We start from the raw sequence: 19,606 nt of genomic DNA on the forward strand, positions 1-19,606 counted from the left end.
ACCTGCCATCACTCTGCCTGGCAACATGTCCCGCCTATTTCCATTTATACTGCACTTACCCCCACAAAAGCGCTGGTGGCCTAGCGGTAAGAGCGTGCGATTTGCAATCCGGAGGTCGCGGGTTCAAACCCCGGCTCGTACCAATGAGTTTTTCGGAACTTATGTACGAAATATTATTTGATATTTACCAGTCGCTTTTCGGTGAAGGAAAACATCGTGAGGAAACCGGACTAGTCCCAATAAGGGCCTAATTTACCCTCTGGGTTGGAAGGTCACATCACAGTCGCTTTCGTAAAAACTAGTGCCCACGCCAATTACTGGGATTAGTTGCCAAGCGGACCCCAGGCTCCCATGAGCCGTGGCAAAATGCCGGGACAACGCGAGGAAGATGATGACTGCACTTACCTCCACATACGTGACTTCAACCGGCTCCATCAAGCAACATAACCCGTAATCCGCCTCGCTACTCGCTGGGTTCTTTTCTATATCCAAAGCCAGTAGATTTGTACTGGTAGGTGACCCTTTCTCTGCTGTGAGTAGAGGTACCAGTTCACCATCGGACGAGAGCCCTTCCATGACTATGCTTTCTGCACGGGCTGACAGCTGAAAGGAAAAGCAACGTTAAGACTATTCATAAAAGGTTCAGTTTAAAAAAAAATGGATATATGGTTAGGTCGATTTCAGCAAGAAGCAATAAGTAAAATATATCTCTGATTGAGCATTTTGTTAGCTGTTCAATATGCCCATTTCTGCGACAGGACTGTCAGGAAATAACCCTTCCGTGTCCGTTTCTAAGATCCAAGATAACATCAGGAAGGTATTCATTAGGATTTAGGAAAAGTGTACTTTTGATTGCAAAGCAGGCTTTTGGATGAAGAAAATTCGAATATGGTCCAATGCTTCTATTTTCACAAGATTTATAAATGATGAATTAGTTACCTTATAAGCTTTAGCTGAAGGTCTAGTTTCCAACGACGCCAAGAATTGTGTGAGTGTCACACCCAACACTTCCTTGTTTCTATTCATGAGAGTCAATGAACAGTTTGCTAGTGTTAAGTTTAGTTTGTGCTCTGAAGAAAGGAAAACATGTTAAGTTTAGATATAATAGGTATCTGTATTGATATCAGCAACATAAAACAAAGTCGCTTCCCGCTGTCTGTCTGTCCCTATGTATGCTTAGATCTTTAAAACTACGCGACGGATTTTGATGCGGTTTTTATTAATAGATAGAGTGATTCAAGAGGAAGGTTTATATATAATTCGTTAACCCGTGCGAAGCCGGGCGGGTCGCTAGTGTGACATATTTAAATATATATATTCAGAACTCACCAATATATTGTTTTGACTTGTCCTTAGGAGCTCCTTCAACATAACCTATTAGCTCGCAAACCTGTAATTAAAGTTGACATTTTTAGGAAGTTGGTTCATTGTAAGAGTTGCTGTATGTATTCTAAATTATTATATTCTATATCCTATATTCTAATACTGTTATACTTGGTCAAGCAAATCTTGTCAGTAAAAAAAGGCGCGAAATTCAAATTTACTATGGGAAGATATCCCTTCGCGCGTACATTTTTCAAATTTGCCGCCTTTTTCTACTGTCAAGATCTGCTTAACCAAGTATATTTATTCAATCTTTACGGTTTTTTTCGCCAAAATACCAATTTTTTCAGGCTTTTGAGGATGTTCTCATTGGAAAAATATTCTAAATGAATGACACACAACCTCATATATTTAATACACTTCTTACTATAGTTATTTTACTATAAACTATACCTTCTTCCGCTCAGGGCTTGACAGATGGCTCCAAAGTGTCTTTCGTTCAGTCTTGACACACAGTTCTACCCGCGGTTCCTCCTCCTCGCTTCGCCACCAGTCGAACTCTGATTCCACCACCTCAATACGGTCTGGCTCTTGAGATAGCAACTGTAAGGAAAATACAATACAAATCCTCTTTATTGCACAACCTCAGAAGAAATGTACATGGAAACACAAATAATACATGAAGACAGAGGTAAACAAAGATCCCTATGGGTCGAAGTGTATACACAAGGGCCCCCGAACAACATAAATTTATTTATTATTCTTTATTATTTATTTTATAATCAACTATACAATACCACTTTACAGAGTAATCCAATACGTGATATGTATTACATAAAGACAAAAAATTAACAGTTAACAACACACTTAAAAAATTACAGTGAAAATTAAGATAAGAGGTAAACAACAGGCGGCCTATGACGGCAGAATAGGTATGTATCGATTTAAATTAAAATTTAAATGGGAAAAATATGGGACAGAATATGCGCTGAGGTTAATTGTGCGGCTTCCAAACCAGAGGTCCTGGGTTCAAACTCTGGACATCCCAATGCACCATTGAGTTTCTCGGGAATTATGTACGAAAGGCCTTTGTGGTTCCTGCCTGGTTCGTACTGGATATTACCAAAAGTTTTTACAGTTACATTTTCGGTGAAGAAAAGCATCCTGAGAAAACCTGCAATAAACCTTAGCGAAAAAATCAAACATGTGAAGACACCAACCCACTTTGGTGTAAGAACTATGGCCCGATCAGTGGCACGTAACGCGGCGTTAATGCTGACGTAACATTATTATTTATTTCCCAGTTGCGTTCGGTAAAAGAAAAAATCGCGGGACATATATTGGAAAAGATTCATAGCTTAGCCTTGACCCTTGCTTGCAATGGCGTAACGGCTTCAAATGTCAAAGATACTGAAAATAAACGTCTCAATACTGACCTCATACTTAGCCTGTTCCCTAGCTATAACCACCGATATAATCGGCAGGCTATCCTCACACTGCTGCAGGTCCAACTTCAGCTCCGTGTCATGAGGACTCCTCAAGGTACTTTTATAAGTCTGCTTATATTTGTTGTAGTTGGCTCGATGCTTCTGAATGGACGCCCAGGTGTAAGGCCTTACGCGTTGTTCGACTACCACGTTGTAGGCATAACGCCACCATTTTTTTATGTCTTTGGATAAGGGCACGCCGGGGTGGAGGTGGCGGTATTTTCTGTGAGATAAGAATATAACACTCATTATAATTATATGAATTATAGCAGAAAATATATAATAGCCAGGGAGCGTACATTTCATGCCGATGACAGGCGTATGACGTCAACCTACATACAGGATGGACAAAGTTTGAAAAGGGCAATGGAAAAACGAACGTTTATTTATTCGTACCTAATAATGGAAAATATGATTAATCAATGATTAATCACTGTTATCTAATCAACCTCTTCCGTTTAAGTAGATATATATTGACCTCGGAGTAATAATCCAATATGGAGTGGTGACACGCACTAATTTCTATGTGAAAAATTCTGCCGTTTTCGGCGCGGGGGGCGAGGAACGCACACAAATAATGTAAACACTAATGCATTTTTTGCATGCGTCGCTACACACGCACACGACAAAATTATCAAACACTAGCATAAACTATATTCACACAAATACAAGAACAAACACAGACAACCCTGTCCGTGAACGACATGATGTCAGTTTTATGTAAACGTAGAAGTGCGAGGGACTTGTCGATAATATTGTCGATATTTTATTGACTGAATTATAACTGTCTGCTTTAGTCAATTATAACCATCAAAAACATTACCTACATGTAAAAAGGTGCAAGTATCGCAACGCTTCTACTACAAAAAAGTTTTGAGATGTGATGCTAATGTGAAACCAAGTCGGTTATTTTAATCAGTGCCAGGGGGTGTTAAAACCGTATCAATAAGATATCTTTAATTTGTAATACGTATAATGACTTGGCCATCGCACGGCAGCATAATGACATAAGGATCATCGTCACCTATTAAAAATAATTCTAATTGAACATAACGCTAGCACTAATTGCAGTTTGAGCATTACACGTATTTACGAGTACGGTACGAGTAAAGCATTATGTGCGATTGCCAAGTCAGTAGGTATATGTATTACAAATTAAATATATCTTATTGATACGGTCTTAACACCCCCTGGCACTGATTAAAATAACCGACTTGGTTTCACATTAGCATTACATGTCAAAACTTTTTTGTAGTAGAAGCGTTGCGAGACTTGCACCTTTTTACATGTAATGTTTTTGATGGGATCTCATCTCTTTTTGTAGACAGTCCTTCTTTTCGGGTACTCATACCCATACTATGTATACACATATCATAACTAAACACATCTTTATTCGTACTCACATCGTACATACATCGTAGTGTACCTTTAATTTACCTACTATTTGTAGGAACTGCAACAGTAACTCTGTAATAGCATATATTTATATGGAATTACAAACTTACTTATGCAGTTCTTAGATCTTTAAAACGTGACTGATCTTGCAATATTTTTAGGTTTTGGATGGCTTGATAAGCTGAAAACTACTTATGTTTAAAATTTATTGCATCTTTTGAAAATCTAAAAAAATAAATCAAAATAACAATATATTTTTCACCTCAGCAGCTCGAACAAGGGTACTTTGCTACTTAAAAACAAAATGCGATTTTGCTCACTGAGTGAGACAAAATGACATTCAAGTGACCTTAATATTCAAATGTCATTTCAACATGCGGGGTCTAATACAAGTTCGAAATACTTGGATTCTATTATCTCTGTCCCTTTCACGTCGTTAGCAAAAAGAAAGAGACAAAAAAATTTTCAAACGACATTCAACGGTATATTGACGGTTTATAATAGACCCCCGAAAACCGCCAGAACGCATCGTTCCAAAACACATACAAGTATGAATTCTTAATATGTAATTAATGAAAATATAGTTTCAGATTTGATAAAAACTGATAAAAACACTATATTTTACGTAATTTATTGTACGATTAAAATAATGAACTCAAAAACAGTATATCACGTAAAATAAATAATTATACTTTTAAGAATCTCTACAATAGTTTACAAATAGTAAGTATCCGTAATTCGGACCGTATCTTACAATGTTTTTTTTTTTACAAAAAAAAAGTTGCCGATTCAAATGTCAATCAATTGATGGTCGTTGTTTTCATATATTACCTATTTTACTGAAATTTACTACGTTTGTTTGTTTGTTTTTGTGTTTGATTGCGGTAATTATACTTAATTGTTAGTATATCTTAAGAAACATGACTAAATAGGTAAGTGATGAAGAAGGATTACATTTTTCGGGTTGTCTAAATGTTCTTACTGCTGAGGTGAAAAGTTTTATGAACTACACGCGAGATCAAAGTTATTTACATCTCGTGCGCTTTTGAGTCCCTTACTACGCTCAAGATTCTAAATTAAATTATACTATAGAATCTTTCGCTTGCACGGGACTCAAAATAAGCACTCGAAGAAATATCAAACTTTGATCTCTTGTTGTACAAATAACTATATAATGTTCATATAGATTTTATCGATATTGGTTTTTATGGTGTCCCATCACTAACTATGGTAGAGTGATACCAGAGTAATAAATTAAAAGTGCCTATTTATGGAAAATGACGGCAGTAAATACCTTAAAATAAATAAAATACAATACAAATATTGGACATATACGATAGAAACTAAGAGAAAAATTAATTTTCATACAGTAGTAGGGTAGGTGCGTTAGTTTTCGTCCAGCTCTAGTTTTCGTCCACTTGACGAAATTGAATATAAATCTACATTGCTGTACAAATTTGGACTTAATACAATCCTTAATGTCGAGACAATATATCTATCTACATAAAAAATGTATTTGGCAAGTAGTAAATTAAATATCAAATATGTTATTTGCTAATCTGTCATGTGGACGAAAACTAGAGCATGGACGGAAACTAGCACAATGACCCTATATCGGTAATATCACGTTATTTATGATTTATACTATTTATTTGATTGAATGGATTATGTTGATATAAAAATAAGGTGTTATAGAAAAATAATGTGTTATATAAATTATATAATAATAAGGAACGCAAATTAGAAGTTAGGTATACCTAATGAATATTTAGAAAGTCTTCTTTAAATATTACCCTAAATTAGATCTAGTACCATGAAGTGGTATCACTTTCAGATTGACAATGTTTTTTAGTTTTTTGCTAAATTAGTGCACTATTTGATAATATTTACATGTAATAGTACTTAAATATGAAAAGAAACGTGTCCTTTAACCCATTCATGGCCACGAACCGCCGAGCGTACACAATACGCCAGGCCACCATACAAATCGTTTTTAGCTAAAACGCATGACTCAGCTTATGGGTCTCGAGCCTGGCGCGAACGGTAAATAAATCGCCGCTTATGAAGCCGGCCAGTTAGACAGCATTATGCAACATTTTTACTAACCACCGATTTTCTGTGCCTATCAAAAAAGACTAATTATTGCAGTTTGTAGGAGTGAATATTTTTACTTTCTACAAGCGTTTAATGTCTGACCAAGCTAAGTTGGTAGCAAATTTTATAGCCCAGCCTGTGCAAGTGTTAATTTAAACGTCATAATTTCATATAAGTATGACATTTAAATTACACTTAGGTACTCAGCCTGTGCTATCAAAATCGCTGCCAACTTAGCTTAGTCTGATTCTATTTAACTTGCCGTGTTTTTTGTTGTTGTTTTTTGGGGCAAATCTTGGAAGTTAAATTAGAACCGTTTCCCGATTTAGATGAAATTCAACAAAGGTGAGTTCAGGGTTCCAGAATTCGTAGCCAGGTCATTCGGATGAAGCAGGTTCGGGGTCCAGTTCATAGCACAGTCGGTCAGGTTAGGCGGGTTCAAATTCCGGTAATCCATAGCCATGGTCACAAAATACGAAATCACTAAACAGCACAGGAGGAGTATAAAGTCGCCAACAAATAAATCGTGACTAAATAATATTTTCCATGTTACTCCAAAATACATCTCTAATACCCCTATATGGGATGAATCACATCTTGAACTCTTGTGACAAATACCACATGAAAGATAATACCGCCGCCGCCGTTCGGATGCATTCCTTGTTTATTGTCCAAGTGTGTCCGATAAGCTTACACCTGGTCGGTCATTATCTTTGTTTTGGTAAACGCCATTATATTAGTAACAATAGAGAACTTAAAATGTATTATAGTACTTACTTTCTAATCTGCCGTAGAAACCACGATGTTTGAAAAAACTTGTAAATATTTGTCACAAACTATTTGTTATACAATACATATTAGTTAGTGGTGACTGTTTCAACCGCCTTGTTCTATATTGAAACGAAAAAAAATTAACTTTAACATCATTGTTAGTAGGTAATTGCCTAAGATACAATACAACGATCACCAAATATTATGACATAAAAGTACAGTGGGAAAAAATCCTCGTTGCCTTACCCCTCATACAAAACAAAATATTATTATACTACGGCTTGGTTCCTACAAATTGTTGCTTACCATCATCCAAACAGTAATCAGTTGTAAAATGGTACAATATCAAACAGCTTCAACATGAAATAAGCTTTAAAACCAGCCAATAAAGTTTATTTTAGCCTGCTACGGAAACCTTAGCAGTTTTTACAAGTAGCGCCAGGCCACGGTGACCCATACCTTGAGCCCTGTCAATAACTTCTGAAATATATATATATTTTTTGTATTTTTCAATATAGATTTTTCTGTTTGCTTGCATCGCATTATGTATCTAGAATTTCAGTATATTTACTATATTGCACTGATAGTAAACCAAACTTGAATATTCGAGACCCTGTTTTCATTAAAAAAAACGTGTTTATAATTTTTATCCTAATATGCCTTATAGAAATGATTGTTACCTTATATGTTACTTACGTTATTACATCAAATTACGTTTCGTTTAAGTTTAAATCAGAATTTATTCAGGACTCACATGTGAGTCACTGGCCCTGCGGAACTGTTTGAGCATGACCCATACGCTGAGTCGCTGGCCCTGAATGGGTTAAGTACGCTAGATGTTTCCGATCGGTTTTTACAGGAGGAAACGCTACAATTCGGCATTTTCTGCTCCTAACATTCCGCTTAGACTGACGTTTGCTGATTGGCGTATGACGTATGGCAACTAGTTTTATATAACCTCCTTGACCGGCGGCCGCCGACTTTTGGCAGAGGGGAACGCCTGTTAATGGCGGTTCCTGTTGGTTTATTATTCCGAGATATTGACACTTGAGACGGACATTGAAAGAATATTATCTGACATTGTCACATCACTCACATCAAAGTTTACTCTTTGTCACAAATTGTAGACGTGCGGAAACAACATTTCAGTTAAATTTAATAAGATCAGGAAACTTAATGCTTTGCCAAAGTCGTTATGGAGGATATAGAATTGGAATGATGAATCAGATGTGCGATTTGGTACAAGAACGAGACGAACATAATATGAATCCAAAATATACAGTGTATATATATAATAGGTATGAATTAAGTATTTCAATGGACGATGAAGTCGATGTGGATAGCGAAGATATGGTGTTCCCTTCGTTTAAATTGTATGGCATAGTATGCTTTGAATTGACACGATGGTGCGTTTCTTTTTTCCAACTTGTTGACTACGTAGAAGACGAAACTGAGTGATAGTACTTACACAATAAAGCATTTTGTTTCCAACCCATTAAATACTTATTTTTTTTATTTCAGAAACTATTATGTTACTAATAATCAAACGTTGATAGACACGTTGTTGTGGCCTATAATTAAAAATAAAATAAAAGTCACTACGTTTCCGGTTACTATATAAGTTGTGTCACTACGTTTTTTGAAACATCCTGTGTGTTTATATGAATACGTCATTATGACGAAACCGGCATGAAATGTACGCTCCCTGATAATAGCGTTCGGACACAAGGAACTGACCCTTGTATCCGAACGCTATTACATAATAGACTTGACCGGGATATGAACCGGGATGGTCGAAGTCTAGTGAAACTAACCGTGAATCATTCAAAACTGTTATTGCTATTACATTATATTTTCAAAGTCTTAAACTTTTAAGTCAATTCCGTAGACAGTATGATATTTCTTCAACCAGACATGTCACTGTGGACAGACTATATCAAAATCAAATCCAACTCAAATTCATAACTCGTTATGTCATAGATTTTCTTTCTCAAATATAAGCGACTTTAAAATGAACTTTCTAACTTTTCTTTCTATGTTTTCTACAAAAAATTATCTGGTAAAGGGTAAGAAAATAGACGACAAACTTGTAACTAACTATTCGGATATGACATCTTCCAACTTCGAATACCAATGACCAACCACCATTCTATACGTGTTCAATGGCAAGATTGGAAGAACACCTGTAACTTTCAACATGACTGTTGGTTCACTCTCACCTATTCAACTGGATCCTATGAAAAGAAGACATCAGATTCTGGATAGACAGAAACTGTCGCCTTGATAACTGCAGTGCGCTGTCTTGCAGCATGGCGTCCAATAGCAAGCGAGGGACGCGAGCTTCACTCGAGCGGTTGATGAGAACCTTCACTTTGCAGGTTACTGGTTTAAGCACTGAAAATCAAAAATATAATAAACATACAGGAAACTGAGAAGTGTCAGGAAAACACAAGAATAATTGCAGAAAAGGAATTGGACGGCCACTTGGCAGTGCAGTATCCAAATCGATTTTAAGTTTCCGAAAACTTAAAATTGATTTGGATACTGCAAGACAGGAAGCTACCCCCTACAGTTTAAAGTCGCTTCAGAAAGTCTACCACCTAATTGCCTAATTGAAAGTGTAAACTTAACATTAACGCCTGTGCCCCTAATAACATACACGTCCTCAGAACAAGTAAAATGAAATGAAATGTATTTATTTGTCAGAATATGGTATAGTTTAATTTTCCCCTAATTGGCGGAAGCATTCCCGTATCTCCGAGCTATGATCCAGTTTTTGAAAAGCTTTAAAATACTTGTACACGCGAAAGCGGAACACACAAGCGGAAGATTCTTGTTTACTGTAAGCGGAAGTTTGTTAGAAAAGCGGGATTTGTTTTACAAGTTCGAAACTATTGAAGTAAGAAGAACACTTACAGAACTCAAAATCCTCATGGTGCATAGAGAATTTATCTAAGCCAGTCATCATATAATGCTTCCAGTTATAATACTGCATGGGAGTAATATTAGCTATCTCTGCATCGTCCAGGGCTGTAGCTGTGGGGTTCCAATAGAGAGAAAGGGATTCTATGCGCATCATCTGGTACACTGTTGAAGCGTTTGCTGGAGTTACTGAGGGTTTCCATTTACTGCAAAAACAAGATAGTATAAACTAAACTGAAGAAGTCTCCCTTCTCATCATGTTAGCCAAAAGACATCTAGTAGTGGACATAGCCATCCCCAAGAATATCCAAAACTAAGAACATACGATAATCTCAATCAATGATTTCCTGCTATCTTCACCAGTATCGGTTCTTATAAGAGACTTTCTTGCTGTGTCTTTTGGTTCATGGTCACAAATTACTACTTCTTCCTACTGTAATCTGGAGACTTTTCCAAATGAGTTATTGCACTTTTTCTTAGGGCGACCAAACTCTAATATCATCAGGCCTGCATAAAATACACATTTATGGACTAGACTAAAATATACTTTTCTCATTTAAGCACCTGTTAGTTGTCTCGATGGACAAACTCTGCAAACACAACCCGCAGGCCAACGGCCCATCCTTCGAGCTGATCGAATCCTCATACCGCACATGAACATTCCTGACGTAAATCTGCAAATTATTCACTATAGCCGTGAACAGAGTTTCGAAGAAATTCTGCGGGCCTTTGAGAATCTCACTCTCGGCTTCCAAATCCTGGAGGATTTTTCTTTTTGCTGCTCTAGTGAGTCGTTTTTCACGTTCAGGGTCGAAGTAGCTATTTGAGATGGCTGGGCCGACGAGGACTAGGACGTCCTCGATATTGACGATGACGGGCTGGGTGTAAAGACCGGACCAGGGAATTTGGAGGTTGATTCGGCCGATGGTGCCGATTTTGACATCGATTGGGAGATCGAGCTCGTACTGGAAAGGAATATTCAGTTTATTATCATGATATTGCGTGATATACGTAGAGCATGTAGGTAATCTGCTAGGGTAGTAAAGATTAACTGAACATATAAAGTTTTTTGCTTCTTGACAGAACACTATATTCAAGTCGTTATACCGGCCGTTGAATGAGCTCCTTGTCGAGGTTTTGTGGACATATACAAAAGTAAAGGGAGTTAACCAGATCTTCTGGCTTAAGTTATTAAAAAATTATTTAAACGCCAATTCAGCCAGTATGCCAAGCAGCAAATCTCACTGTAGCGAGACAGGCAAGACACCCAAAATCGAAGTCGAGCAGCCAATTAGGACTTACCAGGGCCTCAGGCTTGAGTCTCAATTCAGTCAGGTTGACATTTCCAGAGAAAATGCCGACGTTCAGGTTCTCCGTGTCCAGATCCTGGACGTACTTGCCCAGCAGCCGGTTGAGGATGCCGGCCACCGCGCCCTCGAACATGCTGACGGTTTATTTGACTGTAACAAAACAGTATTGTTATCAGACAGACTGATTGGATTGGCACATATATTCTGAATGAGAGGGCACTGTCAATGATAAAGTGAAATATCAAAGGTATACTTAAAAACCGGCCAAGTGCGAGTCGGACTCGCGTTCCAAGGGCTCCGTACACTAAGTCCGACTCACGCTTGACTTCACATATCTAATAGGTTTTCCGGTCATCTCCGAGTATAGGTAAAGAACTATTTTGTGTATTTTTTTCAAAATTTTAGACCTAGGTACACTAGGTACTTCACACCGCGCGTCTTTACCTCGGCCGCCATAAAATAAATACAAGTTAGAGTTTACCTGCCTATCGATCAGAGACCGTCTGGCTGCTACCTGTAAGAATTTTTCTACCACTCCTAGATATTAAGTATCCTATAAATAATATCAGAGGGCGGGGTAAGAAGGGCTATTTGACTTATGATGCCGAATATAACTGATTAAAAACCGGCCAAGTGCGAGTCGGACTCGCGCACGAAGGGCCGATTTTAGTATTTGTTGTTATAGCGGAAACAGAAATTCATCATCTGTGAAAATTTCAACTGCCTAATAGCTATCACGGTTCATGAGATACAGCCTGGCGACAGACAGACGGACGGACAGGCGGCCAGCGGAGTCTTAGTAATAAGGGTCGTGTTTACCCTTTGGGGACGGAACATAAAAAATATTTTAACCCCCGTAGCAAAAATAGGGTTGTTATAAGTTTGACGCCACTGTCTGTCTGTGGCATGGTAGCTCATAAACAGATGGACCGATAACGAAGCGGTTTTTTTTTACGTGTAAGCAAGTTTCCTGACGGTGGTTCTTAGCAATATTTCATTTACAGCGACCTTTAAAAACCTAATAAAAGTTAGAAAACAAAGTTCTCCCGTGGAATCAGAGCAGGGTGATGCAGTATTTAATTTCCCTTCTTCCGTTCGCCCTCAATATTTACAATCCCATTACCTACGGCTACCTTTAAATCTGATCTTACCTATATTAATGCGGTACAGTTAATAGTAGGTACAGAAAATATGAATAGTAGCGAATAGAACATCGAATCACGAGTAGGCTATCTGCTAAACTATATAACTTTTACAAAATGAAGTATCTGTCCGTGTTCTAAACTCTAAAGTATACTTACCTATCTCAAATTATTTTTACTATAATATATCTTAGGATTTTCAAAAAAAAATACGATGTTGTGACTATAAGTACACTTGAAGGAAACTAAATGGGTACCTAACCATTTGACTCCGTCAAACATTGATTTGAAGAATACAGGAACACCTAACCTACAAGAAACTCAATACAAAACTTTTACTAATATCTAATGGAGTTCTTATAAAGAAGAATTAAAAGTTTAAAAACATTAATACCGACTAACGATTTTACCTCCCCTTTAGAATCAATATCAGCCAAGTCGTTCCGAGTAGGTATATGCAATTATGCAGTAGGTACAAACATACATTTACCTATACCTAAAATCATAACCTATCGTATTATTTTTCTTTTATATCATTATACATTTAAGATAAGGACATATCTGCTAAAGTAAACCTTAATCGTCTGGAACGAATACTTCGCAAAAGTGGGTAATCCCCGCTAATTCAATCTCAGTAGGTAAATAATCTCCACGCTAGCGTAGTAAACTCACCTGTCGTAAACCTACTTTTACACACACTCGACTTTTATTGCTACTCTACGTTACTATATACCCTTACAACAAACAAATCAAAGTTAATTAGTGCAACATTTTACCAAAGCTTTTTTGTTTGTTTTTAAGTGTCCCACTACCACCCACTGATGGGCAAAGGCCTCGCCATATTTTTTTTCATTCAGTCGTGGCATCACTCCGTGTAGAATATAGCTCAGCCCACCACCTCCCTTACCAGCATACACCATCTAATTAAGGTACCCCGTGGCCCCCGTGCCGTGATCAGCTAATTAAACCGTTTGACAAACTTCATAATTTTAATCCTGCAACAGTTTTCGTACACACAACACAAACATACCCACATCCCACAGAATATAGGTACTACATACTTACATAGACTGTTCAAATCATAATCCGGAAGAAGTGTATAGCTTGATATTGTTTATATATATAATAATTCAATATAGAACGCACCGCAACACCACTTCTACTGATGTATACACGTAGAAACGTATAAACACAATTTCACTGAACTGTAGCTTGTAAACAATAGCACGATGCATGACAAACTAATATTCTTTATTACAATGCTATCTTATCTCCGCGATAAAGGACATATCGAATTTGTGTCGATACTGCTTGTAATCTGCCTGCAATATTTGTGTCTACGTCTACATCTACATCTACTTATGCGTAAGTAGATGTCACAAAAAATGGATAAACTTTTACTTAGGTAGGTACCTAAAAAAAGATTGGGGAAGATTAGGCACAGTTTGTCGACAAATTGACATGTTTTCGGGGTTTAGTTTTTGTCTAACACTTGTAATTATTTCACGATAATAGAAGATTTATTTGTTAAATATGAACATTAACTTTTACGATTTTGTATTAAATTAAAAAAATATATATTTTTATGAACATCTAACTACTTATGTCCTTAAATCTGCTTATCAATTTCATAAGTCCAAGGGTATATATAAATAGATGCTAGATACAATTGGGTTATCCCGGGAGTCCTGAGCTAGGGCCAACCGTTAGCTTCTGTACAATATGTTCACTGTATGTCCTAAAAAATATTTCCAACCGCAACCGAACCACGGCAACCGAAATTGCCCAGAATGAGAAGATCTTTAAGCTCAAGTACCAATTTTTTTCAAAATTAGACGAAAATTAAAATTGGCCCATCTAAGAAGATTAATTTTTTTACATAAATTGAATCGACTGGCATCAAGATTTAAAAAAAACCGGCCAAGTGCGAGTCGGACTCGCGCACGGAGGGTTCCGCACCATCAACAAAAACTAGAGCAAAAAAATCGTGTTTGTTGTATGGAAGCCCCCCTTAAATATTTATTTTATTTTATTTTTAGTATTTGTTGTTATAGCGGCAACAGAGATACAACATTTGTGAAAATTTCAACTGTCTAGCTATCGCGGTTTATGAGATACAGCCTGGTGACAGACGGACGAACGGACGAACGGACGGACGGACGGACGGACGGACGGACGGACAGCGAAGTCTTAGTAATAGGGTCCCGTTTTTTACCCTTTGGGTACGGAACCCTAAAAATCAGTAAATGGCAATTTAGCAAAGATTTCCATTTTTTTACGTGATGGTATAGGCGAAAACCCAGCGGCTATCCCTACTGGCCTACTGCCCCTTCTAAATACCTCATAATATATCCATCTCGTATCCGTCCTCTTATACCTAAAGCGATGAATATTTATAAACAACAAGCGATTAAAAAACAAGAAAGGTCTCCTGTGTTAATAAAACCCAACGGATTGCATTCATTTCATGCAAATTCGCTTGGTAATAAGCTCTGACGTCACCCCAGAGAAGTATATACATAAATACATATACACGTTGGATGATGAGACGAAAATATATTATGAGGCTGACTAAGAAGATAGATTTAACACCTTTTGATATAATTATTATATGTTATTCGGTAACAACTTAACACTTTTGCTTTTAATTGGTGAACCTTACCAATGGGTTTTAACTAATGTTCGACCGAAACCGAATTTTTTGCCGAAACCAAACGTTCGGTTTTACTATAGTTTCGGCCGAAAAGGTTAAAAATGCCAGTTTTCGGGCTTTTCGGCCTTTCGACTGAAACATTAATTTTATACCTACCAAAACCTGTCGAAAACGAAACCAACGGGGAAAATACTACTATTTTGTTACCTTTAAGGAAAAATCCAGAGATAAACATTTTCGCTGATTCACATCCGTGCAATCAATAAACCCATGTTAGAAATAGATTTGTCTTGATTTAAGACGAATAAATATTGGTTTGTAAGCAACGAAATATATTTAAGAATTAAGCCAAATGAAAAACGGACTCGTGCACTAAGAGAATTCTACTGTAAAAATGTGTTTTCTTTTTAACCGACTTCAATGAAAAAACCGGCCAAGTGCGAGTCGGACTCGCGCACGGAGGGTTCCGCACCATCAACAAAATATAGAGCAAATTAAATCGTGTTTGTTGTATGGGAGCCCCCCCTTAAATATTTATTTTATTTTATTTTTAGTATTTGTTGTTATAGCGGCAACAGAGATACATCATTTGTGAAAATTTCAACTGTCTAGCTATCGCGGTTCATGAGATACAGCCTGGCGACAGACGGACGGACGGACGGACGGACGGACGGACAGCGAAGTCTTAGTAATAGTGTCCCATTTTTTACCCTTTGGGTACGGAACCCTAACAAGGGGGTTATCAATTCGGCAGTATTTATTTAGTGCGCGTGATCTTGGTTGTATAAACCTGCTAAGCACTTGGCCGGTTTCTGCTATTCGTAGTTACAAAAATTTCATAGATTAGGTACTTACGCATACCAAAAACATTTTAGGAACGCAATTGCAAAACTAGCACAAAGATAAATAATAACACATTACTTTGTCACCAATTAAAATAAACGTCGACAATTTACCAATTTAGGTAACCGCCATCAATTTTGCTGTTAGACTCACTTAGTGTTGTAACCGATACGATACGCAACGACAGTATAGGATCACAGGAATCTAGATTAAAGGTCAAGCAAGATATTAGATAATAATGACAGCTACTTCCATGGACTAAAAATAGACACAATATCAAGGCCAAATGGATGGCCCACAACTGAAATTCAATAACCAATCACGATCGTCAAAAGATAAAAAACGGATGAAATATTCGAAAATCGAAGTCTAAAATGCGGCAGAGCTGCATTTGAAATATTTAACAGGGTTAGGATTGTACCATATGTTTTTCAGGAATTCAAAATTAGAATGCTAACTGACCAAAACAAAAGATATAGCGTAACGGTTTTCTTTAGTAGTGTAAAGGCATTACCTTCTAAATCACATTGTTTTCCAGCACTGCAGCTGTAGATTTGATTAGTTTAGATTTTATGACGTCAAACAGTGTAGCGAAGGGTTCGCCTTTTCAGGGACTGGATGTATTTGACAGGTGTCACGCGACGCGCATGTCAAGCTGTGACGCATGCGTACCCACTCCGTGTCTGGGGTGAGAGTAAAATTAATTTTATTTTGCGGAAACGCTGGAAGTAGCGTGGGCGTAGCTCAATATCCGCAAAACTGTAGAAAAAAGGCTTATGTCACTACGATTAGTATAGAGATGCAACTATTTGGTATTGTATTACATTCTTGCGTCACGGGACGTGGGTGTCGGTAAATGCAACACGTTGCAACGGAAAATGCGATTTGCTTCAGTACAAGGTACATAATTTAATAGATCCAGTTAGAGAGTTAAACTATTTTGAGCGCTGGCATTTATGAAAATTCATGTAAATATTAGTTACATGGTAACGAACAAACAGTATAAATGAAATGTTGGTAGAATTTATAAATTAAAAGTTATAACAGATGATTATAAGTTATAATCACCTGTTGAGCATATTTAGAATTCTAATTATAATACTAATTATAATTATAACGAAATGAAATGTAAGTCGACTAAGTCGTGCGACTCGTGCGTGATATGGGCGCCAATCACCAAAACGGTAGGCAAGATCTTGTCAAAACCATTACAAACTATCAAATTAGAATCGGCATACGGTTAGTCATTTTTATCAGCCTGTATACAGCCTACGTTAATTGTGAGTATACATTTTTTTGCTCGAGTGGAAATTTTATTTCAGGTTCTTTGAGAGATTGAAAAAATATTGTTTCTCAATACACCTCACATCTTTAACCTTATATAAACAGATACCTATGACACCTACGTAAATATTGTTATTTATATATTGATAAACTCCTGTTTGGCCATATTAGTTTGACCTATAAGATAACTAATGACCCGCTTTTATACCTAATACCAACTTTAATTATTGTAAAAAAATATTGTAGCATTTTTTTTAAATACAAAATAAACAAAACTAGCGTATTCTTAGCAGTGAAAGTGTTAAGACATACGCACCAAAAGAACCCATAGGTATCTTATACATCACAAGGACCAGATATAAAAAGGGCGGAAACAATAGGCTACATGACTAATTTGTTTTTTGGTATCAATCGATCGGGTTTGTTTTTAGGATCAAATGTCTATATGGGACCCATTGCATTAAAGTAACACAAAAGTCAGAAATTGTAGTCAAAGTCCGACAGTCGCACTTCACTCGCGAAATATACAAAACGGCCCTCTATACAAAACGGCCAGAGGCCGTGACGTCATCGCCCATCTTGTAGTATGGACAAAACAAGAACATTGCGTTTTTGTCGGTGAAATATTGCGTTTATGTATATAGTTGTTATACAATATTTTTTTGGATGAAATGTAAGGAATCGAATGGTACCCTTACTTTTATCGTTTTTGGAAGTCAAAAAAAACTTAAATTTTGAAACTTTCAGGTCCTGTAATTTTGTAATTTTTCAATATTTTATTTTAATATCCACATTATTGTGATAAATTGCTCGTTTGCTATCTATTTTACTAGATTTTGTTATAAAATTCAACATCCCTATTACGCAGGGACAAAAGTAGATCGCCTGCTTGGCCAAGACTATTAGGTACCCCACTTTTTCGTAATTAATTATGTAGCGGAAGTATACTTAATCCAGAAGAAATTATAATACCCTAGCAGCTTTAATGTAATTTTGGTGAGAAGGTAAAAAAAAAGTGTGGAGTTAAGTAGGTAATAAACAGTAATCGTTAATTTTCCAGCAATTTTGGTGCAGCATTGTTGGTTAAAAGCATCTGTATGCCCTACTCTAGGTGGAATAGATAATTAGGGTTAATCTAATACCTTTAAACGAGCAATTCTTGTTTATTAATTAATTAATTTATTTATTTATATATATATATATATATATATTTCGGGGATCTCGGAAACGGCTCTAACGATTTCGATGAAATTTGCTATACGGGGGTTTTCGGGGGCGAAAAATCGATCTAGCTAGGTCTTATCTCTGGGAAAACGCGCATTTTCGAGTTTTTATATGTTTTCCGAGCGAAGCTCGGTCACCCAGATATTAACAGTAATATGTATTAACCTTAACCAATCCTCTCCCTAGAAAAAAATTGAAAAAAATCCTTTATTTTTACTATGCTGCACCAAAAAATAAAAAACCATTCCGGATGATTACTAGTAAGTAGGTATGAAATCTTACTTGTGTTGTTTTATAAGTTTAAAACCGACTGAGTGTGCATAGGCGTTTATATTAACTATTAGCTACCTAGCAAATAAGATCGCTCTTTAGCGATAAGGCCGCCTGTTGTTTACCCATGTCTTCATGTACCTATTATTTGTGTTTCTGTTTACATGTATTTATTCTGAGGTTGTGCAATAAAGAGGATTTGTATTGTATTGTCTTTCAGTAAAATTTAAGTTTATCGAATATCATTCGGACTTAAAACTACGTCACTTGCGAAGGAGTAATAAACAAATCGTAGACATTGGGATAGCATCGGACCATTATTTATATAAAATTGGTCTATGTGAGACTTGACAGAGATTAACTACATAATGCTGTATGATACGCCACCCTCGAAAAAACAGGGGGCCCATCTAAGATGACAATCGTATCGTGCATCGAAAAACGAAAACTAAAAATATAACGTCGGGATGACAGATAATACGAAGGCACCTGACTATTTCCTAATATATACTTTTTTTAATAACAAATAAACATAAACAAATACTTCACCGTCAAATCACGTAGTAAGGGGAGTTTTGTGCGTAGTCTACGATTGTCAGACTGCTTTAAATCAATGGGTCAAATATATATATATATACATTTGATCCCCAAAACAAACCGGATGACTGATACACTAATTTATGCGTTGCCGGCGGTCCTTTAAAAAGCTGCAAGTACTAGTACACCTAGGTACTTCTTTTTTTTAAGAAGTAACATAGGTACTGTAGACGCTTGAAAAAATTCTGGATAGAATTTACAAAAAAAAATGTTTTTTTAAAACTGGTGTATCTGCTATCCCGTTTCGTAATCTGTGCTTGTGATAACCTGTTTGCATATCACAAACAGTGC

The 19,606-nt window shown here is 36.7% G+C and overlaps 1 protein-coding gene across 1 annotated transcript in view; it reads right to left on the reverse strand.

Annotated features, from left to right (window-relative positions):
• LOC134651656 (intermembrane lipid transfer protein VPS13A-like) overlaps positions 1–16,801 on the reverse strand; it is a 93,581-nt gene extending 76,780 nt beyond the window's left edge. Inside the window, 10 exon segments of the mRNA XM_063506755.1 lie at positions 406–603; positions 940–1,070; positions 1,330–1,390; positions 1,777–1,926; positions 2,760–3,033; positions 9,290–9,464; positions 9,987–10,198; positions 10,557–10,957; positions 11,295–11,452; positions 16,455–16,801. Of these exon segments, the coding sequence (XP_063362825.1) occupies positions 406–603; positions 940–1,070; positions 1,330–1,390; positions 1,777–1,926; positions 2,760–3,033; positions 9,290–9,464; positions 9,987–10,198; positions 10,557–10,957; positions 11,295–11,435 (1,743 nt within the window). The 5' untranslated portion in view covers positions 11,436–11,452; positions 16,455–16,801.
• Positions 16,802–19,606: the final 2,805 nt, after the last annotated feature.

The sequence above is a fragment of the Cydia amplana genome, chromosome 10 (assembly GCF_948474715.1).
Source record: "Cydia amplana chromosome 10, ilCydAmpl1.1, whole genome shotgun sequence".
NCBI classification, from domain to species: Eukaryota; Metazoa; Arthropoda; class Insecta; order Lepidoptera; family Tortricidae; genus Cydia; species Cydia amplana.